The sequence below is a fragment of the Drosophila melanogaster genome, chromosome X (genome assembly GCF_000001215.4).
Source record: "Drosophila melanogaster chromosome X".
In the NCBI taxonomy this organism is placed as follows: Eukaryota; Metazoa; Arthropoda; class Insecta; order Diptera; family Drosophilidae; genus Drosophila; species Drosophila melanogaster.
This window is the reverse complement of record NC_004354.4, coordinates 21,350,229-21,373,558: the sequence shown is the minus strand read 5'-3', so window position 1 is coordinate 21,373,558 and position 23,330 is coordinate 21,350,229. Positions and strand designations below refer to the sequence as shown.

Sequence of the window (23,330 nt, the reverse complement as noted above, 5' to 3'; positions counted from 1 at the left end):
CAAATCTACACACCAGCGATCTCTAAAAATGTCCTTTGGGTTTGTTTTAAGCGATTTTTTCGGTTACAAATTTCAAACATATTACTTCGTATAAAATCTTTTAAACTGATTAAAATTAAAAACAAAGCGATTCGGCTTGTGACACTAACAAAAAAAAACCTTTTACGTCTCAATTTACTTTACTTTAAAATTGTTTATAGAAAAAAGGTAAGAAAGTTAAGAAACATTTATGGCATCAAAGAAATCATGTTAACGTAAAAAAAAACTACAAGAACTATATGCACTCCATATTTTTTAATATACACAATGTATGCGTACATAGATACCAAATTGTTCCCGTATACTGATTACTTACTGGCGTTTCATAGATAAATATTGCAAAATTGGCTCTTCAAAATGAAAATTCCAAGTTTCCATTTTAAAATGAATATATTTTTGTTTGCAAATTGTTTGCGTTTCGACAAATATAGCAATAAGTTACGACTACATATTAGAAATAATAATAATTAACATTTAATGAGCGACCGCTGCTGTTGATTTTGCTGCTTAGCGAACGCGGCCCGAAAAAGGAGAAACTTAACAAGAAAAAAACAGAACAAGTTATTTAAATACCAAATATATACATAGATATATGCGTGTGAAACTGACTCGGGTCTCCTCCTACCGCCGTCATAACAAACAATACATAATTCGCTATCGCCGCGACTCTCTTCTCGCATTCTCTTCGGCTGGCTTGATTTTCTGTTATTACATAATATTATTGACTAAATTGTAGATCAACGAATGTCTGTTTTTCCATCTCCATTGGGCACCACCAGCAAATAGCTTTAAGCATCGTAAGTATCGAAAATGGGTGCTTAACTTGACCGCAAGACTATCATAAGGGCGACAAATTCAGTTTAAGGTTTTCGATTGATGCGACAATGTTAAAACAATTGAATATTAATGCACAGTTGTGCGGATATGAACTGAATATTTTGGATATGTGTGCAACATAGCCCGAAAAACATGTAAAACCTATCTATATATGTATGTAAATAAAATATAAAGTATTATTCCTCAGCTCTGACGTAATGAATGATGATATGAATAACTGCTAAGGACATGCTCTTTTGCTTTCCTAAAAACTATATAATAAGGTAAACAGGGAATAGTTTAAATATCTAAACATAATTTCAAATTATTGCAACAGGATATACATATGTGAATATGTCTTCCCCAAGTATGACAATCTTGCAGTTCGCTATTTTGATTTGGGCTAACTATTTGGTGGTAATGCTGGACAGCCAGTGGTGCTGCTGATGTTATTGGTGTTGCAGGCGCTAGTTGGACTTGGTCAGCTCAGTGCGGTTGGCGGCCACTTCGGCCAGAATGAGTAGATCTGAGGTAGAGGAGGTCACGTCGAAGGCCGCCTGCGAGGAGAGCGAGGAGGATGACGACGAGGAGTTCGAAGAGAGCGGTGGCGAGGCCGACGACGAGGTTACAGGGGCATTCACCGCCTTGGGAGCACCGCTCTGGTTAAAGTAGTAGCTGCCATTGATGGTCAGGGGCAGAATTGAGGCCACCTCCTGTTCAATGGCACTAACATCGCGCCGGGTGATACTTTCCTTGCGCGCCTTTCGTCGCTGGCTTCCCACAGCCTGCAGTTGCTGCTGCTTGATCCTCACGTGTTGCTCGCTAGATAATGGGACAGCACCTTTCGCCGCAGCATCTGCTGCTGCCACATTCGAAGTTGCTGATGCACCACTTGTGCTGTTCGAATTCCTCTGTTTCTTGGTGCCGCTAAACTTCTTCTTCTTTTTGGTGCTACGTTTGCGCTGCAGGTAAGCGTCCAAGCTGAGGGCTGGCAGCTCTTTGATTTTCTCCTCGAGATCAAAGAAACCACTGCTGCTTGACTCGGAAACGCTTCTTATATGTTTTTGCATGGAATCCGGACTGCTACCCTGACGTTCCGGTGGCGAAACGGGCGGTGTATTGGGTCCCGCATCCAAGGGGATGTCCACAAAGTTTCCACCCATGTTACCTGCCGGCGGCAAGCGAGCTTTGCTCTTCTTAGCTATGGCCGCCAATTGACCGGAATTGACCAATTCCTGGTAAATCTTGCCCTTGCAGGAGCGTGATGACTTGACCTTCTTGTTTGGCGAGCTACCACTGGCCGCCTCCTCCTCGCTGGAGTTGCTCGAGTTGTTGTCCTGCAAGGAGCGCTTATTGCCATTCCCATTTGTATTGCCAGCTGGCATATGGGCAGATAGAAACTGGCTGGTCTCGCTGAGCACCTGCTGTAGGGCGAAGTCCTTTTCTTGTACTTGAACTTGCAGTAGGGAGCTTAGCTCGCCCATCTGCGTTTCGTCTGCCAGTTTAAAGTAGTTGGGGCGCAGCATAGCACGCGGCATCTCCCCTCGCTCTGCCCACTGCACTTGCAGTGAAGTCGGCACCTGCTGCTGTGGCTGATCTTCACTGGGTATGAGCAAGCCAGCAGACGCGTTGCTGGGACGGGTAGCTAGCGTTCGCAGCGGCGGAGCTGGCAGTTTGTACCACTTGAAGTTTGGATTAGCATTGAAGAAGGCGTCCTTGTTCTACAAAAGAAAATTAATTAGCTTGCTAAACTTATAGAACTCAAAGCCCAGCAGGCATGTTCAGCAGAAGTGAAGTATGTGCACGGGTAAATATTGTATGATCCCCACCTGCTGTGCCAGATCCGTGAAGCAGTGTTTCTCCTGCTCGTCGAGAGCGGCCCACCAGTCGCCAAGTATCTTTGTAATGGCACTAAAAGAGGTAAACAACGAGTGAGTAATCTTTCCGGAACCTAAATGGGTGCAGCTGGAAAAAAACCCACCGGTTCTCCAAAGTTTTGTAACGCTCCTTGACGATACCGCGATGTCTCTTGCAGAATATGAGGAAGGCATTCATGGGTCGGCGGGCATGATGCTCCGGCCGTGTGTTATCCGCTGTCTCATCCTGCTGAAGCTGTCGCGGCTCTACTTGATGGCTATACTGATCCTGCTCCTGCTGCGGCACTGTGACCACGTCCACGTCCACATGCTCTTCGGCGGCCTCGCGACGAATGCGCGTGACCTCCTGCTGCACAGGCAACTGCACTTGGATCTCCGCCTCCTCCTCATCATCCTCCTCTTCATCGAGATCTTCCTCTTCGTCGTCCTCGTCGTCAGTGTCGCTGCTGCAGTCCTGCAACTTGGCATAGTTGTGCACATCCTCGATGCGCCGAAAGGCATTTTCTTGGTCTTCGGTGCGCTGCGGCTGGGGGTCACCTAAGGCACTTTTGGCAACTTTACCAGGCGATCCTTGTGATTCACCTTCTCTGACTAATGTTTTAGCTTCTGCTTCTCCTGCGCTCGATGGTTTGTCTTTGGTCCTGGATATGGGGAGCCAGCGGAGTTCGCTTGCTCCCATTTGGGATACCATCTTTGCAGCAGCTGTCAGGAATTCTCCTGATCTTTGGGAAAGTTCTCTGGATATCAAAAAGTCCCTGGACAAGCCCGAAACGTAAGATGCCGCTGCCGGAGAATATCCCTCAAGGCTTCTTGCTCCTTGGTTGCCGCTCGTTGTGGCGATTACTCCACTTGCTCCCGGTATCTTCTCAACTATTTTCAGCGCTCTGCCTGTGTAGTTCTTGTTGTTCCTCATTTTCGTCTCCGATGTTTTAAGGCCACTGTAGTTGCTGTTGCTGATGTTGCTGCTGCTACTGTTGTTGCTGTTGTTGTTGTAGGCAAAGTGCAATTTAATTGCAGCACCTGTTGGCGTCACCTGCGCCACCTGCTGACCACCGCCAACGCTCAGGCCGTTGATCATGTTCTTAGCTTTCGTTTTCCACCTACTTGTCTAGTCCCGATCCTCAAACATATTACGCTGCAAGTATGGAAAAATGTCACTGTTTTTTAGTGGGTAAATTTCACAAATGCAAGAAAATGGCGCTGCCAGTGTGTCTGGAAAATAAAAAAAAACTAATTGGCAGCTCTGGTTTTTGCGATATTGAGTTGTTTACAAATTTCCAGTGCGAGAGCAAGACAGATCAGCTGTGCGTGTGTGTTTGTGCGTGCTGTGGCGCCTGTTCGGATAGCTCTTTCTCTTTTTTTCTCAAGCAAAACTTCGTTAAACAAAAATAAATCGCACACAAATAAAGCTATATTTTTTTTCATTATTATGAAATTCACGTCAATCCATACATACAAGTAAGGCAAAAATATCACAGTCTATCAAACAAAAGCATAAAAATAATTGCAAAATAAATAAACAAAGAAACAGCTAAGGGAATGCACTCAAAAAGAGTTACGGCTACTTATTGACTTTCAATACTTTTCAACACTACTTGTGAAGGTTAACAACGGGAAAAATTTTATTATGGTCAATTTGATGAGCCTATTATGATTAAGAACCTTATAAATGCATACGCTTCCTGCACCTTGTCCAATTGAAAAAGTTGAAAAGCTTGAGTTTCGTTGACAAAAAAAGGTTGTATTGAAATACACAAAAATTCACCCGCTTTCTTTATTAACAACGAACATTATCAGTGCTTTTTGTGCATAAGATACATACTATCAATACTGCCTGCAAAATTTAATAACAGTTTTAATTATCGATAAATACTTGTTTTTTGTACTGCTATTGCACAATTATGTGACAAACTAAACACACAAATAAAGAAATGAAAAAAGGAAAACAAAAAAAAAAAACAAAAAACAGGCTACGTGTACAGCTGAGCATTAGCTCGCATGTGCGAGTGTGTGCGAGCGGGAGAGCGCTCGAGAAGTGCGTTAGCTTCTCTCTTTTTCGCAAAGTTCGCTTTGAACTTGATTAAACGAATTGTTGTTGCTGTTTTGTTCTTGTTTTTTTTTTTTGTTATTCTACTTATTTGTTTGTGCGAGCAACGCACTGCCTTTGTTTTGTATTGTGGACATTTTTGGATGGAAAGAGAGGGAAGAGGATCGCGGTAGCAGGGTTGCCACCTGGCAAAGTAAAGTGCAGCTGTCAGCTGTTGGTTACCGTTGGCCATCTCTATCCATCTCATTCACTCTAACACACACAGATGCACACGGTCAAGGCCAAGTTTTAAATGGAGCGGTCGGCTGTGAATGGTGGGGGAGGGACGGGTCTGTTCATAACCTTCAAACGTTTAGTTCTAGTTTTTTAGGTTAGGTATTCAACTGCCTCTGAAATGCAATTATTTCAACTCAATAAAAAAATAGTAAAATAAAAACAAATATACAAAGCAGCACGCACACAGGCACATTTAGTTCGCCCGTATATAAAGCTCACACAATCACACACACACCAACAAAGAACAGCTGATGACGTTTGTTATTTTGTGCGCGTTGCTTATATTTTACGGTATTTTCGCATAAAACAATATTGCTAAATGAAAAGTGTTTTTCATTGCCTAGTCGTAAATAAAAGTTTGTTCAAATCGCGCTTTACTTGAATGATATTATTGCCTCGAACCGAAGACTGCTCTCGTTTAATTAAATTTCAATGTTGATGATGTCAAATGAGAATGAAAACTGACTGTGTTTTCTGTTTTTGTGTTTTTGTGCGGCGGCCAGAGGCAGCGACGTTGGCAGCAGAGACGACGATGTGGAGACGTCAACTTGCACTGTGGGCCCGATCGCATAATTTTCTTCAAGCTGCGCAAATTTGTGTGGAGTTCAAACTTTTTTGAAATTGGAATGCACTGAGTGTTTAAATAAATAATTATAAACATTTGCATAAATCTTTGAAATAATGCGCGAGAGTTATTGTGACTTTAAATAATCAAGGGTTTATTTTTAACTGATATTAAATTGACATCGAAATTGAATCGAGCCAACAATTGGCTCCACTGTACGTGGCGTCGCTGCTGACGTTTAATTGCGCTCAGCAGCAACAACAACATTGGGGCGAAATGTATTTTATTTTACTTTTTCTTTCTGCAGGCGCCCCTGTGTATGTGAGCTCCCCATATCCGCAACTCATCCGTATTCACAAATACACACTTAGTGGCCTCTCTCCAAAAACAATAACAAAGTTACCGTTTAACGAGTGGGACGAAGTACTGCAGCCGTCTCTGTTGCACCTGCTGCACTCGCTCAGCTGTTTTGGCTTTGTTATTGTTGCTACGGAGAGAATCGCACAGAGTGCACTTCATTTTTTGAAAGGGGATTTGAAGAATCGTAAGTTTTAGAATCACATGAAACTACACTTTTTAGAGATTCTGGAAACATTTTTAAAAACTTTCTTAATGTATAGGGCATTAAAGTAACTAGTTAATTTAATACTAAATAAATTAAATTACAATACTCTGAATTGGAAGTGCAAAACTCTAAAAATATTTTAATAAAATATGTAAAATAAAAATGCACTAAAAATGGTTAGAAATTAAAAATAGTATATAACAAAAGTTTCTGTGTTCTTATCTTGCGTAAATTCTTTTAATATTCTCCGTCAATTTTTTTTTTTGCAACTAGTTGATCCTCTATTAGTGAGTGTTTGCGTATGGGTATTCTATATAGATTATGTTTATGTACATGCATACATTCATGTACATATGTACATATGGAAATACACGAAACCTATTGCCGTGCTTTTTTTTTTATTGCATAACCGCATTTAACAGTTTTGCTCGAACGGTTGCCGATTCGGTTTGTTTGCAATTTGCATTTTTGCCCAAGCCAGAGGCAACAACAATGTTATTGTTTTTCAAGGTCACACACACATGCAGAGCGAAATGAACGTCAAAACAACAACCCACCCACCGCCACCCCCTGCAATTCGGCACCCTCCGCCCGACAGTTTAGGATTGGAGGTTCACTTCAGTTCACTCTTCTCTCATTTTTTTTGGCTGTGAGAGCGACACAAGCGACCCAACAAACTGAAACTGTCTGTTTCACACACTCAGTGCGCCAACTACCATCGGCACTCGGTACAGTGAACAACGGTTGTAACTTTCGTGCTGTTGCGAACAATAAACTGTGTTTCAAAAATATAAGATTATTTACTTTTCAGAATTGTTAAAATTAATTAAATTATATAGCTTTTATATGATAATGAGTATCATTAAAGCAGAAGTACCGAGTTTAAAATTTAAGACCTTAAAATTCAAATATATTTTGAGTGTTTCCACATTTTTTAAAACAGACGGTTCACCATTTTGGGCGTGACCTGTATTTACGTATGATTTTGGGGTGGCTGGGGATACCGTTATGCACTATATCTAGCTCTCTCTTCTCACTTTCCTTGTCACTGTCGTCTTTGAGTGTATGGTTGCATGTTGCTTGGTGGCAGTTTTCAGGGTCAGGGAAATTCGATTTTTGTGTCTGACTGTCTCCGCCTCTTCTTCCCTGTGGTTTTCCTTCGGCGGGCGACCCACGAACAACAACAAAATGTATGGTCAAGGCCAAACTAAAAGAAGGAAATCCCTATTGGTAACCCCAAATACCCTTTCCCCTACGAAAATACATTGTTTTCCTCAGTGCGTAGTGTGCATTACTAATAATCTATACAAATAGTTTTAATTCATTTTACTGAAACTAAACGAATTTGTATGATGCTATCGAACACGATTTTTTGAAAAGTTATTAATAATCCAAGTTCCTTAGAGATTACTCAGATTACTCGGTTCTGTTCAATGTCCTCTAGTTAACTTGAACCTAATTTCCTCCACATTTGAAACTAAACTAAACATGCGCATGTTCAATCCCAAGTCTCCTGTAGTTTCAGAGATCAGGACGTTTATACGGACGACAACGAATCTACCAGATCATTTATTTATAAAAATATAAAAGAATTAATATCGATTGGCTGCGACAAACACTCCCCACTCTCACTGCGCTACCTCTTGGTTAGCTTTGTGCTAGTTTTAGTCTAGTTTCTAATGTTAATGAACTTTGAAAAAGGGGCGTTCCACAACCGCGCCCAATTCCGCGAGTACATTATCATAAGACGGAATAATTATTCTATTTGCGACCAAGAGCCAAACAATGATAAGACGTATCGCACAAGCCGCGGAAACTCGGGAGGAAAATGGGGGCGGTTGAAGGGTACATAATGATAAGCGACAGCCGCACCCTCAAGTATTTTTTAAACGATACTAAATATGTAGGCTTTTGTCAAATATTTCCATTTAAATTAGGGAAAAGAACACCACAATGTTGTTTGTTGTTTAATAAAGTATGGATTGGAGAGACCCAAAAATCCACTTTAAGGTTATCAGTTGACTGAATAGTACAAGCTATTCCTAGCATTACTGTCCAACTACTATTAATTGAAATATTAGGTGCCCATTTTTGGAATGGCAACAATCACTCACCTAAATTGTCCACAAATAGCTTTGAGAAGCGATGTTCTGGTCGGGATTGATCCTACCGCTTGAGCACATTGATGAAGGTCTCGTGAGGAACGCGGATGTTGGCGAACATGCGCATCTTCTTCTTGCCCTCGGCCTGCTGCTTGAGCAGCTTCATCCGCCGGGTGACATCCCCACCATAAAGCTTGGCTGTCACATCCTTGCGATAGGCCTTGATGGTCTCGCGCGCTAGCACCTTGCTGCCCACGCATGCCTGGATTGCGATCTGTACCATCTGCTTTGGAATAAGCTCCCGGAGTTTGAGAACCATCTGCCGTGCCACGCCCGTGGCCTTGGACACATGGACAATGCGGCAGAGCTCCTCCACGGGCTTGCCGTTCAGATGGATGTCCAATCGAACCAAGTGCGATGGATGATAGCCGTGGTCCTCGTAGCTGAAACTGGCGTAGCCAGAACTTAACGACTTGAGGCGGTCGTGGAAGTCCAGGATGATCTCGCTTAACGGCAGTACGTACTTCATTAGCACACGGGTGTCGTCGATGTTCACCGAGCTTTGCTGCAATCCCCGACGCTCCACACACAGGCTGATCACCTGGCCAACATACTCCGTGGGCGTGATGATTGTGCCCAAAACCAAGGGCTCATAGTACTCCTTGATGGAATGCGGTTCCGGGAAGAGGGCTGCATTGGAAATGTCCATTGTATCGCGACCCTGTTGCTTGATCATCTTTGGATTACTCAAGACCAAACGATATGTGACGGAAGGCGCGGTGATTATGGGCTCAGCGCCATGCTCCTGCTCCAGGCGCTGACAGAAGACCTCCATGTGCAGAAGTCCCAGGAAGCCCAAACGCCAACCTTGTCCCAAAGCTGGGCTGGAATCAATTTTTACAGTTACCGCTGAGTCATTGAGTACCATTTTGTCGATGGCACTGCGCAGGGCGACATGTTTTGACTGGTCGGCGGGAAAAACTCCAGCAAAAACAAGCGGCTGTTGCGGTCGATAGCTTCCTGCGGCGGCGACTGCTTGGTTCTTCAGGTGAATGGTATCGCCCACAATGGATTCCTTGCTGTTGCGCATATTGCAAGCAATCAAGCCCACTTGACCAGCGGATACATCCGGAACAGGACACTCGGCTGGTCTCAACACAGAGATGCTCTTGACGGAATACACCTTCTTGGTGGCTAGCGACTGAATATCCTGATTCTGCTCTAGCTTGCCATTCAGCACATAAATTAGATTAAGGGCTCCGCGATACTTGTCGAACCAGCTGTCGAAGATTAGGGCCCGAAAGTCGCTGTCCCGTTGAACTTGTGGTGGCGGCACAGTTTCTATGACCCTTTCTAAGACTTCAGATACGCCGGTGCCCAGCTTGGCGGACACGCGCAGCACCTCGTCCGGATCTATGCCAAACAGCAGCTTTAGATCCTGACAAACCTGATCAGGGTTTGCATGCTTGATGTCTATCTTGTTGAGCACGGGAACCACTGCCAACTGACGCTGCTTGGCTAAGTGATAGTTGGCCACGGTTTGAGCCTGGACACCATGGCATGCGTCCACCAGGAGTACCACGCCGTCGCAGGCAGCCAGAGATCGCGAAACCTGGGTAATGGGCAAATGATTAGCAGAAGAATTAGCAGACTTTTGACATGAAACACACTTCATTGGAAAAATCCACGTGACCAGGAGTGTCAATGAGGTTCAGCAGATAGAGCTGTCCCTTGTGACGGTGGAAGATCGATGCGGTCTGGGCCTTGACCGTGATCCCACGCTCCCGCTCCACCTGCAGGTTGTCCAGTACCTGGTGCTGCCCGCCATTACGCGCAATGGCTCCCGTGAGCTCCAGCAACCGGTCAGCCAGCGTGCTCTTGCCGTGATCGACATGCGCAATGATGCTGAAGTTCCGAATGCGCTCCACCGGCATGTGGGCAAACTCGCGCAACAGATCCGCCTGCGAGGGCTCCTCCGTTTCGCCCTTGACCTGATTGGTGGTGCTCAGGTTGCGGACGAGTAAGCTCTTTGACCTGGCCACCAGCCAGGCGGAGTGTCGTTTGTCCCCCGGGCGCTGCAGCAGCCAACGGATTGAAATCGCACGAATCATGGCTGAATTTACATTTCTTTGCCGGCAAAAAAAAATTGTTACCGCACACCATGTGCGCCGTGTGACCGTATGATGAAAAAATACCGAGTAGCCGACAATCATGTGTAAGACAGCAGGAAAATACTGTCCATCTTGTGACAAACAGCGCCATCTGTTGGCAATCTACGAAAACCGATGTTTACACATGAACAAATATTTACAACTCAATAATCCTTTACTAATTTGTTCTCGGATGCAAATTAAACATATTCTTAAGCGAAAGATCGTAATGCTCCTAGATCTCAGATTGCCTATAGGTTTATATTCATAAATAAACAAGTAAGAAAGTCCGAAATATTGAGCTATATATCATAAATATTCTGTTTTTTCAACTGCTTTCGTGAGGAAGTCATCGCTGCGAGATTCGATTTCTAGAAGCCGAGGTTCTTTTCTTGGAACAGCTTACAATGGTAAATGGTAATTGTAATAGACCAGCAAGGGAGCTGGAGGAACTGCTGGTTCCAGAAAAAGGGGGTTTGACCTCAGCACAGTCAGAGAAAAAGCCGTTCTCAACGATCTCGATTTAAGAACTTCGATCTCAAAATCTAGCCAAGATCGAATCATGCTCAGCATACTCAGGTCGAGATCGAACCATTCTCAGATTGCAACTGACTTTGCTCTTATTTTTCGATCTCTTTCTTGGTTTTTTAACCTTACCCACACATCATCTTCTACAATCTGAAACCCGATACTGCTTCCGTCTAAAATATGTATCCAACATAGAGATCGTTTTCGTCTCGAAAAAATAAGTCTTCTTTTCATGAGAATGATTGATGGGATGGTAGGGATTATCCTGGCTGTGTCCCTGTACCGATTCCACAAGACCTTGATGCTAGACGTGTTGAGGAGACCATACACACGGACAATACTCAAGTATGGGTTGAACTAGGGATACTTGAGGTTGTGAGGATCCTTAAGCTCTTTCGACGAACGCTTGACAAATATGTACAAGTAAAACTTTTGTTCTACTAACAATAATGCCAATGTGATTGGAAAAGCTGATAGTGAAATCTCGCAATGTTACTCTTGTGCTTGCTTGTGTTTTCGAATGCATACGTTGAATGAGCATTTTGGTTTCGCTCTAAAAAAGCAAGACAAGCAGTTGTGAAAAGTGTCTAAAAGGTTAAGATTTTGCCAGGCATCAGGCGAACACAACTGCAAATGTATCTAAAGGATATGAATGCCTAACTATTGTTATTGAAATACAACAAAAGTAAACTTATCAAACAAACAAATGGGCTTGGCAGTTGGAACATTCGGCTTGTTAAAGTTTCCGAGATATTGACGCTCATACGGACAGACGTACATATATGTACATACATATGTAACTGGATGGAGTCGGCTAGTGATCTCCTCAAGAATACAAATAGTATGCCCCCTTACACTTTGAGTAAATGGGAGACTACAAGAAAATGCATAAGACGGTCTGGCTTACAAATTGTATAAAAAGCATATTTATATATTCATAGAGGATTATATTGAGTTAAAAAAGTCTTCATATACATAATAAAAGAGATTTCACATTTTGGTTTTTGTTTCATCCGTTAAAGGAGTGCACTTTTAAGCGAGTAGCCTGCTAAACCGAGTTTCCGCAACTGGCCATGGGTTCCCGGGACCGCCTAGGAAGGGATCACTGTTTATTCAATCAGATCGTGCTTAGGAATCGGGCGGCACTGCAGGACAGCGGACCATGGAGGTCAAGAAGGATCGGAAGGGCAGGCTGACACGCAACATATAGTATAACCTAAATAAATTGCTCGCTTTGAGACAACACAGATAAGGGTAAGGTAAACAGACAAAAATGAATTAACATACAATATAAATCGGATTGGATTCGCTTAGCCTAGATGCGTATTACAATAATAATTCATTGTTAATCGCGTCTAAATACATAATAGGAATACAATTGTTTTCGTGTGTGGTTTCGCTTGATAGAAGTGATATGAGTTCGCTGATGGTTGGTGTTCCTTATGTTCTTTGTTTTTCTGATGAAGCAATTGCATTGCAGGCATTTGCATACGCGGCAGGTGTAAGTTAGATGTGTGTATAAATGTATGTGGTGTGTATATCTAGATACTACGGATATATATATATGGAGAATGCGAAATTAATACAGAATACTTAGCGCCCGTCGTTTCACAATTGAGAGTAGAATTAAAGCGCGATCGCAACCAAAATCTGCGTACAAAATATATGTTTTGTATATGTGTATATATACGACTTGTGTATAACTAGAGATTGCCGCCTCCGCCAAGCGCGTATATAAAAGATATACCCGCCTGCTCACTGCTGGGCCTGCATGCGCGCCTGCATCTGGGCGAGCATCTCCTGCATGCGCCGCAGCTCGGCCTCCTTCTCTTGCAGGATGCGGTCCTTCTCGCCGAGCACGCTGTTCGACACCACCTGCGAGCTGCTGTCCCGCTCGGCCTTCACGCCGTTCTCCTTGCCCTTGATGCCCTTGGCGAGGCGGTCGGAGCGGTAGTTTTCGTAGTGCACCTCCTGCGTGACCTCCTGCAGGTCCTGCATGTGGGTGCTGTGGGGCAGCGGGATAGGTGGTTAGTTAATAAGCAATCAGATATTGGAATATTTGCTTCACTTACATGAGCATCGTGCGCAGCTTGATGAAGTCGCAGTGATCGGGATTCTCTACCTCGACCACGCCCCATGGATACAGACGACCGCGCACCTTCTTGCCCTTGACCTCGAGCAGTGTGTTGGCGCCGCAGACGGCGAAAGGCACAGCTTCCTTAAGTTGCTTCACCTGCTCCTTGTAGTCCTCGTCCTCATCGGAATCACAGTCTGGCAGTGGGTAGATCTTGATGCCGTGGCTCTCGATCTCCTGCATAATGCGGCACTTCAGGCGCAGGATCTCCTTCTTTGTGAGACAATCGGCCTTTGCGATCACGGGCACAATGTTAACTTTAGAGTGCAGCTTCTTCATGAACTCTACGTCCAGGGGTTTTAGGCTGGGTACAAAAATTGATGTGATACTTCGTTTATACTTTCTATTATACAATTTGCAACACTACTGAGCTTTGAACTCCTTATTTTTAATATTAAATGTTCAAAAGTTAAACGGAAAAGGAACGCACCCATGACCGAACGGCGATATAAAGTAGAAACAGCAGTGAATGCGATTGTCCACAATGTTGCGTCTGTTCAGGCCGCTCTCGTCGCGCAGGAAGCGCTCGTATTGCTCATCGATGTACTCGAGTATGGCACCAAAGCTGTTGGAGTTGTCGATGGCATCGCCGAATCCGGGTGTGTCCACCACCGTCAATCTTAGCTTGACGCCGCGCTCCTCGATCTCCACCGTCGATGCCTCCAGCTTTACGGTTTGCTTTTGTTTCTCTGCAAGAGGGGAATGGTTTCCTGGATGAGTAATCAAAGCGAGTGATGACGAAAGACTATGCCCACCTATGGCGTCCGGAATAATGCGCTCGGGATAGAGATCGGTGAGAAAGAGACTATTGACCAGCGTGGACTTGCCCAGTCCGGACTCGCCCACCACCATTAGGGTGAACTCGAATCCCTTTTTCACGGACTTTCGATGCACCTGGTTGGGCAGGTTGGCGAAGCCCACATAGCCGGGCGTCTCGATGCTGGAAAACTGCACGAGAATAGGTGAATAACATTAGTATAGAGAACCAAAAGTCCTAGGCTTCATATATAAATAAAAATAATTAATATTAGAAACTTTCTGAGAATCTACTAGATAGGTAATGCCTTTAATTTCAGAACAGGTAAACAATCAAACATTGCTTGCAAAACCAAGAATTACTCAGTTCAATATCAGCACTATTTCTGGAACGTTTAAAGGCGAAACAAATGTGGACTTTTTTGCATATGGAAATTATAATCTTAACGAATTGCATATTAACTAAATGTGCCGTGCATTGTGTTCTATACATATGAATACATATGCGAATAATTAAGTGGGTCAGCCTATGCTGATTAAGCTATAAAACCATGCAATGCAGACTGACGATAAATCATAGTAATATTGTACATATATCTGCGGTCGATCAATTTATCTACCAATTAATTGGAACTATGTTTCTCGGTAAAACACTTTTGGGAATAGTAAAAACTTGCATCTCATGAAGAGAAAGTTGAGTTGAGTTAAGAAATGGGTTCAAGGATATGACCCAAAATGGACAAGTGATTGAAAGTATTCCATATGCCTTATTAACTCGTAACCCAACTCAGTTGGGTTGAGCTAATGTCTGGTAGTTAGGGTTTTGGGTCTTAGAAAGCGATGGCTTGGCTTGATTTGCATGCCCATCACGCGCGGATCAGTTTTCTCTTGGGCGCCCAAACTATGGGCACGGCACTCATTTCTCCGTGCACCAGAATGCACTGCCATGTGGGTCACGGGCGGCCGAAGTTGCTTCGCGAGGGCGGCAGAGGTCCCGGGAACAAAGGAACAACGCCGACGCCACCGGCATGTTGTGAATCACTTGACTTCTACTTCCACTTCCTTCTCCACTCCCGCTCAGCAATGCCCGCTCCCACCGAGTGGACAAAGGGCGGTGCAGGAGGAGTGTCCGATGAACTGGCGCGGCGAGATGAGCGGCAAACAAATCAACAGGAGCGCCGCATTCGGCATTTGATGCACTGGCAACCAGGAGTGGATGGCACGCCACGCCCAGTTGGCGGCGGATCGAGTTCGTTGGGGGACTGGCCGTTGGCCATTAGCATTTGGACAAGTGAACAGCGGCTACTCACGCCCTTTGTATCGGCCATTTTAAAAAAAAACACGAAACGAACGAAGAAATCAACGTAATGACGAACAAAATAGCAGGGCAACTAGTGTGACCGCAGCGCGCAACTGGCAAATCCTGCTGCCAGTGGGACCAGTTCGGCGGCAAAACAAAAATGACGACCGTCTGAACAAGATCAAGCTGGTATTTCTTTTGAAAATCTGGTTGAACGTAACCATATTTAATAAGTTATTTAATTATTATGGTTTTATATGGTTTATATTATATCATGACTATATTTTTATGATTTCACTTTATTAATCGGAAATTTAAGCCCGGACTATATTTACGATTTAGTTCGTAGCGTTTTTGACAGTAGATAACATCTTATGTAGATACCATGTCGAATATCTCCTGGCGCCATCTATTGTGTATCGTAAGGTATATTTTGATTGAATCGTTTTCCAATTCGCGCGTACACATTTGAAATTGTTTACACATTGGTGGCTTTTATAACTTGTAGTCTTTATTTTTAAAACAATACACATATTAATATTGGATGCACTTAAATTCACAATACATATCTATATAATCCACAATCATAGCCGCTCTAATCAAAACACAGATCATTGGATCTCAAGCGAATCGTGCCGAGCCTTAGCCTTAGGACTCCGGACTGGGGCTTCTGGGCTCTGCCGTATCCCCACCGGGGATCTGCTCCCACTTTCCGATACGCCTTAGTGCATAAACACATACATATATCATATCTGCACGGCTCTATACACATATATATGAATTGTTTCGCATGCTGATTGGTTTCAACTTTGGGTTTTTCGCTGTAATGTGTGATTCGTTAACAGAACATCGACTAGAAGACGGGTAGAATTGAGAGGAGACGCATGCAAATCAGGATTCGAACAGCGACATATCGCGGGGTAGCATCGAAATTGCGTCACTGCCATCCATCCCTATCCCTATCCCATTCTAGGTGATTAGCCGCGGAGCGTGCAGTCCATGGACATTCTCGATGGGCGGGCAGTGGGTGGCGCCGGGTGGCCCCCAGTCGTGCAGGCCGCGGGAATTCGCCAGACGATGGGTCAGCCGGTGGGCGATGCTGAAGCCGCCACTGCCCTCTAGTTGGGTGAGAACGATGATTACTTGTCTGAAAGCGTTAAGCACACGTTAAGCAATTAGTTGGGGGAATATTTTAGGTGGTCGATTGGGAGCCCACCTCTGCAGCGGGGGCACAGAGTCCACTGTCTTGAGTTCGCCGCGTGTCGACACCACATTGTAGCTCTCCTGGCAATCACATTTCACATGGATCCACTTATTCTCATGTCTATTTTCCACCATCACAACCAGACCCGCCCAGCCCTGTAAAGGAAATGCGGTCGAGTTAGTAAGGCCACCGAATCCCTAGATCCCTTCGCAACCGGATCACTTGCCTTGGTCAGATAGTAGGCGGTCATCCCCTCGCGCCCCTCGTGCCGCTGTCCCTTGGTTAGGGTCAGGCTAATGATAGCGTCGGCCAGGAGATGCGGCGAGGGACTTATCTGCTCCACCAGCAGACGCTTGGAGCTGTGTATCGCTAGGATGCATTGAGGATACTGGTGGGGATCCTCGATGCCCGTGTGCCAATGGTTGAAGGCCAGACACACAAGCAGGTAAATGTCCCGCTCCAGCATCTTGTGGCATCCCACAAAGCCTCGCACCTAAATGGAACGCAATTGTTAGAAGCGTTTCTATTTGCAGGGCTATGGGAAGCACCCACCTGACGCTTGCTGTGCTCCACTAATCGACCGATTTCCGGCGCCGCCGGAGACCGGGTGCGGAATATCACAACGCACAGGTCCAGCTGCGATCGCTGCGACTTCTCCGAGTTGCGCTGCCCCTCCTGGAATAGGGTAAACTCCGCCTCCGTCGGCTCCAGCACGGTGAGCAGCACACAGGAGATGGAGCACAGGGGCTGCAATGTCCCCTGCAGACGCACCTCGTTCCAGCCGGAGCGCACCTTGCAGATATCGATGCAGTCGAAGTAGTTAAGCACATCCTCGAACGAGATCCAGAAGACGCCCTCGCTGGCGCCGTGCGGCATCAGAGCATCCCGAAGATCGTCCGTCCACAGCGAGGAGTCATCCGACCAATCGCCACGCCACGAATAGTGACCCCACGGATTGCGTAGCTTGAGCAGGCGATGTCCCTGGATGTCCTTCACGTCCAGCACCGAGTAGGCGTGTCGCGGGCGCAGCCCCTTCTGCTGGTACTCCTCCTCGTCCACCTTTGGTTGATGTTGATAATTGAGCATAAGCATATGAAATAGAAGAAGACTTTGTAATAACGCAGAACCCACCTTCATGTTGCCACCGCCACAGCTGGCGCCCATGAGGAATCGTACGCATCGAGAGCTCAGCAGCTGGGCCCATATCAGGTCCTTGTCCAGTTCGTCCTCGCTGGGCATGGGCAAGCTACTGGCCTGTAGTGGAATGCTCTCGCAAGGCGCTCCTGTCAGCGTGGCCAGTCCCTCGATCGCCCGGCCCGAGACCAGCGCCTCGTAGCAGCCGTGGATCTTGGCCACAGCCTTCTCGATCAGCGGCACCCATAGCTGCTTGCGCTTGGCCTGCGAATAAACCAGATGGCCACGCTTGTCGCATGGCAGCAGATCATCCACCAGCACCGTCGTCCACTTGCCGTCTTTGCAGAGGCGCACCTGGTATGCGCCCTGGCCACATATCTCCTTCGTGACCAGCACCTCCTTGACCAGATCTTCGCGCTCCGCCAGCACCGCCAGCGCACTGAGTAGCCAGCAGTTGCCCAAGACGCCCTGGCAGATGTCCGAGGGCAGCGGGGTGCGGAACACAGCCCACGGTGGATACGCTCCGCCGTCGCAGTTAATCTCGTGCGGCCGTCGCCACTGCACCACAGGATTTCCCTCGCCTGCTCCGCTCGCCGGATTGTAGTACAGACTCTTCGGCGCCGGCGGAAACGAATCGTCCACGAAAAGCTCGCTATTGTCGCGACAGTACTGTATGATGTTTTGCCACTTGGTCAACGCTTCGGTCTCCTCCAGCTGGCGAAGGTTCTCCATCAGCTTGCTCTCCTGCCGAATATCTGCCGGTGTGAGGGCAACTCGAACGGACTTTCTGCCCAACGCCTCGCCCAAAACTGCGCTCGCCAGGCCGCGCGGACTCGAGCAGATGTCACAAACGACGGAAGCGGCACAGTTATCGTACGTGCACGCGGGACACTGCCACTTCTTTGTGCTGGTACTGGCTCCGACAGCTCCAGCTCCAGATCCAGCTCCAGAAGCAGACACTACCGATGCGGAGCCGACTCCCTGGCCCTGCTGCAAATTGTAATTGGCCAGACCAGCGATGGAAATGTTCCGTGGCACAATGGAGCCGCCGGTGCTGTGACGTTTAGGTATAGCGCCCGATGAGCTGGAGTTCCTCTGCTGCTGGAGTGATGGCAGCAGCTGCATCCTGGGCGAGGGACTGCGTGAGCCGCGCAGACCAGCCGCTGTTGACGTTGGAAGCTGCAGCATGGGCATGGGCAACGCCACCGAAGTTAGCGGTAGGTTCAAGGCTGTAGGCGCCTTGACCTCATTGGCGCCCGATTGGTGGGCACTGCCTCCTCCGCCCCCGACGGCTGCAGCATCCTGCTCCTCGTACGACTGACCATCCGGTCGCTCCCGTACCGCCTCCATGGCCATCGAGAGCTGCGGCTGGCGGTGGGACTTGCAGGCACTGCAGACCGGCGAGTGCAGCGAGTTCTTGAGCGTACAGTGGCTGCAGGTCCAGAACTCGCCCTTTCGCAACGTCATGTCCTCGATGGAAGAGATGCTTTTCAGCTTGGAGCCGCCGCACACCACGCAGGCCATTGCTGTCGAGTAGTTAACCAGGGTGCACTTCTTGCAGGTCCATGGCTCGTCGCGGGGTGCTTCTGGAATGCATTAGGTATTTGATATAGCACAAGCATTACATTATTTCCTGAAAACTGATGACACACCTGCCTGTTGCTGCTGCAAGTGGTGGTGGTGGTGCTGCTGCTGCTGCTGCTGCTGCTGTTGCAGCTGCAACTGCTGTTGCTGCTGTTCGGCTTTGGCCTCGCACATCTCGCAAGTCTGGAGCCAGAGTCGGTTGTAGGCATAGGAACATTTGATGCATATCCACATCTTACTGCGGCTGCCGTTGCCAAGCTGTGTCTTATTGTCGTGCCGCGAGGCAGCAGCTGCTCCTACGGCTGCAGCTATAGCTCCAGCTGACGCGGTCCCTGCTGCTGCGGATGCGGCTCCTGATAGGCGGCTGCTGCTCCCTGGATCATGCATACTGCAAATCGAAAGCAAGACCATCAATTGTAATGCAGTCAAGTTCAAAATTGATTCAACACGGGAGATAGGCGAAATCAAAATGTAATTAAATTGAACACTTGAACCACAGATTGTCATAGCCGAGATCAGCACGATTGCGAATGAATTAATTACCTCAACCAAGTTGTGACAATCTTGTGGCAAGCCAATCATTAATTTAAATCATGCCCATAAACAATTTGCTTAAATAATACAACTGAACTTATAGCGGGCAGAATAAAAATAAAAGCTGGTGGACGGGCGAAATACAAACAGAAGGCCGCAGTGACTAAGCGCCACGCAAATTATCAGCAAAAATAAAAACGTAGCCAACTGATAAGCTTCTGCGGGGGATAGGAAGTTGGATGGGTGTGGACTAATCTCGGTCGCACGCTAGCTGCCAATTACATTTTCGACTCGGTCGCCTTGCGCGGTCCCTTCCACACTTTGGCGTAGATGGAGTGCTCCTCCACCTGCGACTCGGATTCGCTGGCCTCGCCGCTGCCATCGGTGCTAGTGCCTAGTCCGGCGGTAAGGGATTCACTGACCGCATCCGCGATCTCGCCACTGCCAGTGTTGTTGTTCGTTTGCGATTCGCTGGCAATCTGTTGCTTCTTCTTGAGCTTGTGCTGCTTGTTCACCTGCGCATAGATGGGCATGGTAGCCGTTGGAGCTGGTTCGGCCATAGCCTTAGCTGATGGCGAACTCGCAATGGCCACCGCCGTCGCGGCTGCCTGTGCCGCCTGCGCAGCAGCTGCTCTTAGTTGCTGCTGGGCCAGGGCCACGCATTCGTTCTCATACAACTTGTTGCTGCCGCTGGAGCTGCTGCTGTTGTTGTTGATGATGTTGCTGTTACCGCTGCTATTGCTATTGCTGTTGCTGTGATGGTGATGATGATGGTTGGAGCTAGAGGAGACGGAGGAGCTGCTGGCCATTGGCTCCGACCACTCGTTGACGGCTATGAAGACGCCGTTCCGCGGAATGGTGAACTGCGTGGGATTCATACTCACTGCTGCTGGCTCCCGCTGGGTTTTCCGCTGCAGCTGCTGCGGATTAGCCGGTGACTTCTGCTGCGGCTCCTGCTGTAGATTCAGATTTAGATTAACGACCTGACGCAGTGGCTTCATTTGGCCATGGCCGGCATCCTTGGCCGCCGACCGAGAGAGCGTGGTGATGGTAAAGTTGTACTTCCGCTTGGCACCGCTCTCGCGAACCACCTTGTGATTCTGGTTCTTGTTATTGTTGTTCTGTTTGCGCCTGCAAAAAGTGTCGTTGGCGATGGCAAAACGGGAGTTGCTGCAGGCGGCCACGGGGGGAATCCCTGCGAGAAACACATAGGGATTAGAATTGGATTATCGGATAACAAGTGCGTGCATTCCGGTTATGGGAAGCTAACACTTTCATCATGATCTGACTAAGATTAAGAACTTTACAAAAAGAGAATAGACTTTAAATAATTCGGTTGTCCATTTAAAGAGTTTCTTCTAGTAAAAATTTGGAAACGATAGGCTGGCCAATAAGAATACCTTATAGTTATTTCCTCAAGTAACCTTTAACCTTTCATTAGTTCGTTAGCTGATGAACGCACCTGTCAGCTGCGGCGCCGGCTTGATCTGCGGCAGATTGAAGATGTCCTTGCTCTGGTTGTTCGCATAGCAAATGTGGCAGCTGCGCCCGGAAGCGCTCTTGTCGATAGCGGTGCTCAGGCTCTGGGTGCGGCGCAGTCCAGAACCCGAGCCCGGTCCGGATCCCGATCCGGATGCAGATCTACCTTTGAGGTGGCGCTTATGCAAGTGCTGGGAATGTAACTGATGCTGATGCTGCTCCTCCAGTTCCTGGTGGAGGTAGTGGTGATGATGATGTGGATGTGAATGGTCCGCCGCCAGCAGCTCGCCGCGATTGCCCAGGCTGCCAGCCAGATCCTGGCCTCGGTCGGCGGCGATGGCGTCCTTGTAAATGGGCGCCAGATAGCTGACCGTGTCGCAGATGAGGCAGTGCCAGGTGACCGAGCTGTTGTCCGTGCCGCAGGCGTGGCACACCCACCGCCGATTCAGGGCCGGATTCGAGAAGTGGCGGTACAGCTCAATAGAGCTCTTGATGTACTTGCGCGTGTCCTCGCAATCCACGCAGTTGGCGGGCAGATTCTGGCTGTTCCGCTGTGGTCTTTTCAAGCATCCGCGCAGCAGGGACTTGTACACATGCTTGTACTCGCTCCTGCAAAATAGGGAAATGGGGTTTTTCGTTTTTCGTCGGGTTTGGATGGGATTCGGTGTTCTTGAGCTGTTTGGGCTTTCCCCACTTCCTGACCGCAAAGGTTATCTCAATGACTGGCCATTTTCCTACTCTCCGCTCGTCCGCTCGACTCGGAAGTTGTTCCTACACCTCTTTTGCTCTTCAGATCGCCGAGCGAGTTCGCGAATCGATAAACTTGTAAACAATGCTTCTTTATCCAAATCGATTTTCCCCAATTCTCGCTGCTCCTCGGCTGTTTTGTTGTTGCTTCTGCCTCTGCTGTGTATACATGCTCTCACATACACACACTCGCGCACACACACACACACACACACACACACGCTCAGGGACAATCACCAGTGCCGACGGCTTGGCTTTTAAAGCTAGACTTTTGAACTGTGTACTTGTACACACTGTACCTTTTCCTAGCCTTTCGAAACTTAAGTTCGTAATATAAAAATCTTTCAACTTATTCCTATACTCCCATTCGAGTTATTCCTATGGATAGTTAATCAGGATTTTCCTAACCGATTTCATTGTTTTCTTATTCTTTAAGTTTCATTATGCACAAAAGGGTTAGTGAGAACTATAAAATTTACTAAGATTTACTCGGTCTGCTCTTTGGATATTAAAGTTCAGCATAGGAGCTTACGTTGGTAAGCTTTTGGTATTATTATTCTTTGAAAGTTAAGGTTTTTGATTGACGAATTTTACCGATGAAAGTATGTACATATTTGTGTATTTGTATATTTTCCAAAGTGTGCATACAATGTGTGTGCGAAAAAAGTTGGATTTGAAAACGCCACCGATTTCTATACACATTACCATATGCGACATGATTTTAGCTAGCGCTTTTGTCCTCCAATTGGATGCCACCACTGGCGCCCACATACACACACACACACACGCATACAGACACAGACACACACAGGCACATCCTCGCAGAGGAGGCATACAGGCTGTTTGTTTTTGTGGCGACCGCTTCGCTTACCTGGCAACCGCCGCCCTGCCCTTCTCCTTGTCCCTCTCCTGCCCCTTCTCCGCCTGCTCCTGCTCCAGTGCATCATCAGCTGTCCAGGAGGCGGTGATGCTGCTGCTGCGATGCTGCTGCTGCTGTTGTTGGGGGAACACCTTGCGGACGGTGCCGCAATTGAAGCACTTGAGCGACTCCGTGGGATTGATAGTGTTACATTTGGTGCACGACCACTGCAGCACGGATGAGATGGTGCCCATTGCGCGGGGGAGTCGCAGGAGTTCCCAGATTCCTTTCGACTTCTGAGTTGTTTCTCTTGCTGTTGTTGTTTTTGTTGTTGTTGGCTGGCTGGCGGGGGAGTGGATGTGGAACTGGGACTGTCTATGGAAACTATGATGTGTAGGTGCGCTTTCGAGCTGGTGGCCGGGCGGAGATGGAGATCAATAGGAGGACCAGAACCCGGGACCAAAACGAGGACCAAGCAGTGGCTTCCAACAGTTGCACGCCGCGTTCTCCGTCGCCGTTTCACACCATTTTTTAACTGTTGCCGCTAGGGTTGTCGACGTTCGCGAACACCTCCAACGACAAGGTTGCCCGAGTGCGTGAACTCTGCCGGACAGGGTTGCCAGCGCGAGAAACA

At 47.1% G+C, this 23,330-nt stretch overlaps 4 protein-coding genes and 1 non-coding gene across 11 annotated transcripts, besides 1 other annotated feature; 1 reads left to right on the top strand and 4 right to left on the bottom strand.

Moving 5' to 3' along the window:
- The first annotated feature begins 5 nt into the window (after nucleotides 1-5).
- Nucleotides 6-966, top strand: asRNA:CR45612 (antisense RNA:CR45612). Its single transcript, NR_123976.1, has 2 exons — nucleotides 6-207; nucleotides 776-966.
- On the bottom strand, nucleotides 414-10,531 carry waw (waclaw). Its single transcript, NM_001031918.2, has 5 exons — nucleotides 9,958-10,531; nucleotides 8,300-9,899; nucleotides 2,837-3,867; nucleotides 2,685-2,766; nucleotides 414-2,576 (listed from the first exon to the last, which is right to left on the bottom strand). The coding sequence occupies exons 1-2, from the start codon at nucleotides 10,498-10,500 to the stop codon at nucleotides 8,352-8,354; spliced, it is 2,091 nt and encodes a 696-aa protein (NP_001027089.1). The 5' UTR covers nucleotides 10,501-10,531; the 3' UTR covers nucleotides 414-2,576; nucleotides 2,685-2,766; nucleotides 2,837-3,867; nucleotides 8,300-8,351.
- On the bottom strand, nucleotides 414-10,531 carry bbx (bobby sox). 4 transcript variants are annotated; one of them, NM_001031917.2, is made up of 5 exons: nucleotides 9,958-10,531; nucleotides 8,300-9,899; nucleotides 2,837-3,867; nucleotides 2,685-2,766; nucleotides 414-2,576 (listed from the first exon to the last, which is right to left on the bottom strand). In NM_001031917.2, exons 3-5 carry the CDS (start codon nucleotides 3,808-3,810, stop codon nucleotides 1,323-1,325), a joined length of 2,310 nt encoding a protein of 769 aa, NP_001027088.1. In that variant the 5' UTR covers nucleotides 3,811-3,867; nucleotides 8,300-9,899; nucleotides 9,958-10,531; the 3' UTR covers nucleotides 414-1,322. The 4 variants fall into 4 exon arrangements, with proteins under 4 accessions (NP_001027088.1, NP_001027087.1, NP_001259771.1 ...); NM_001031916.2 differs by lacking the exons at nucleotides 8,300-9,899; nucleotides 9,958-10,531 and adding an exon at nucleotides 5,434-5,520; NM_001272842.2 differs by lacking the exons at nucleotides 8,300-9,899; nucleotides 9,958-10,531 and adding an exon at nucleotides 4,606-4,945.
- Nucleotides 10,532-11,688: 1,157 nt separating this feature from the next.
- Nucleotides 11,689-11,745: a mobile genetic element.
- Nucleotides 11,746-11,870: 125 nt separating this feature from the next.
- On the bottom strand, nucleotides 11,871-15,273 carry Septin1 (Septin 1). The gene is made up of 5 exons (NM_078706.4): nucleotides 15,166-15,273; nucleotides 13,855-14,047; nucleotides 13,530-13,788; nucleotides 13,038-13,403; nucleotides 11,871-12,970 (listed from the first exon to the last, which is right to left on the bottom strand). The coding sequence occupies exons 1-5, from the start codon at nucleotides 15,181-15,183 to the stop codon at nucleotides 12,721-12,723; spliced, it is 1,086 nt and encodes a 361-aa protein (NP_523430.1). The 5' UTR covers nucleotides 15,184-15,273; the 3' UTR covers nucleotides 11,871-12,720.
- Nucleotides 15,274-15,646: 373 nt separating this feature from the next.
- On the bottom strand, nucleotides 15,647-23,279 carry sol (small optic lobes). 4 transcript variants are annotated; one of them, NM_057390.6, is made up of 9 exons: nucleotides 22,709-23,279; nucleotides 21,074-21,699; nucleotides 19,894-20,806; nucleotides 19,146-19,465; nucleotides 17,491-19,079; nucleotides 16,912-17,418; nucleotides 16,586-16,852; nucleotides 16,372-16,514; nucleotides 15,647-16,302 (listed from the first exon to the last, which is right to left on the bottom strand). In NM_057390.6, exons 1-9 carry the CDS (start codon nucleotides 22,948-22,950, stop codon nucleotides 16,125-16,127), a joined length of 4,785 nt encoding a protein of 1,594 aa, NP_476738.3. In that variant the 5' UTR covers nucleotides 22,951-23,279; the 3' UTR covers nucleotides 15,647-16,124. The 4 variants fall into 4 exon arrangements, with proteins under 4 accessions (NP_476738.3, NP_001162813.1, NP_476737.3 ...); NM_001169342.2 differs by having other exon boundaries at nucleotides 17,491-19,076; NM_057389.6 differs by having other exon boundaries at nucleotides 20,496-20,806.
- Nucleotides 23,280-23,330: the final 51 nt, after the last annotated feature.

Coding starts and splice junctions, on each gene's coding strand:
- sol (NM_057390.6), bottom strand. CDS start 22,950: ATGGGCACCATCTCATCCGTGCTGCAGTGGTCGTGCACCAAATGTAAC. Junction 17,419..17,490: donor GTGGCGGTGGCAACATGAAG/GTGGGTTCTGCG, acceptor CATCAACCAAAG/GTGGACGAGGAGGAGTACCA. Junction 16,515..16,585: donor CCGCCTACTATCTGACCAAG/GCAAGTGATCCG, acceptor TTTCCTTTACAG/GGCTGGGCGGGTCTGGTTGT.
- Septin1 (NM_078706.4), bottom strand. Junction 13,789..13,854: donor CATTATTCCGGACGCCATAG/GTGGGCATAGTC, acceptor CCCCTCTTGCAG/AGAAACAAAAGCAAACCGTA. Junction 12,971..13,037: donor AAGCTGCGCACGATGCTCAT/GTAAGTGAAGCA, acceptor GCTGCCCCACAG/CACCCACATGCAGGACCTGC.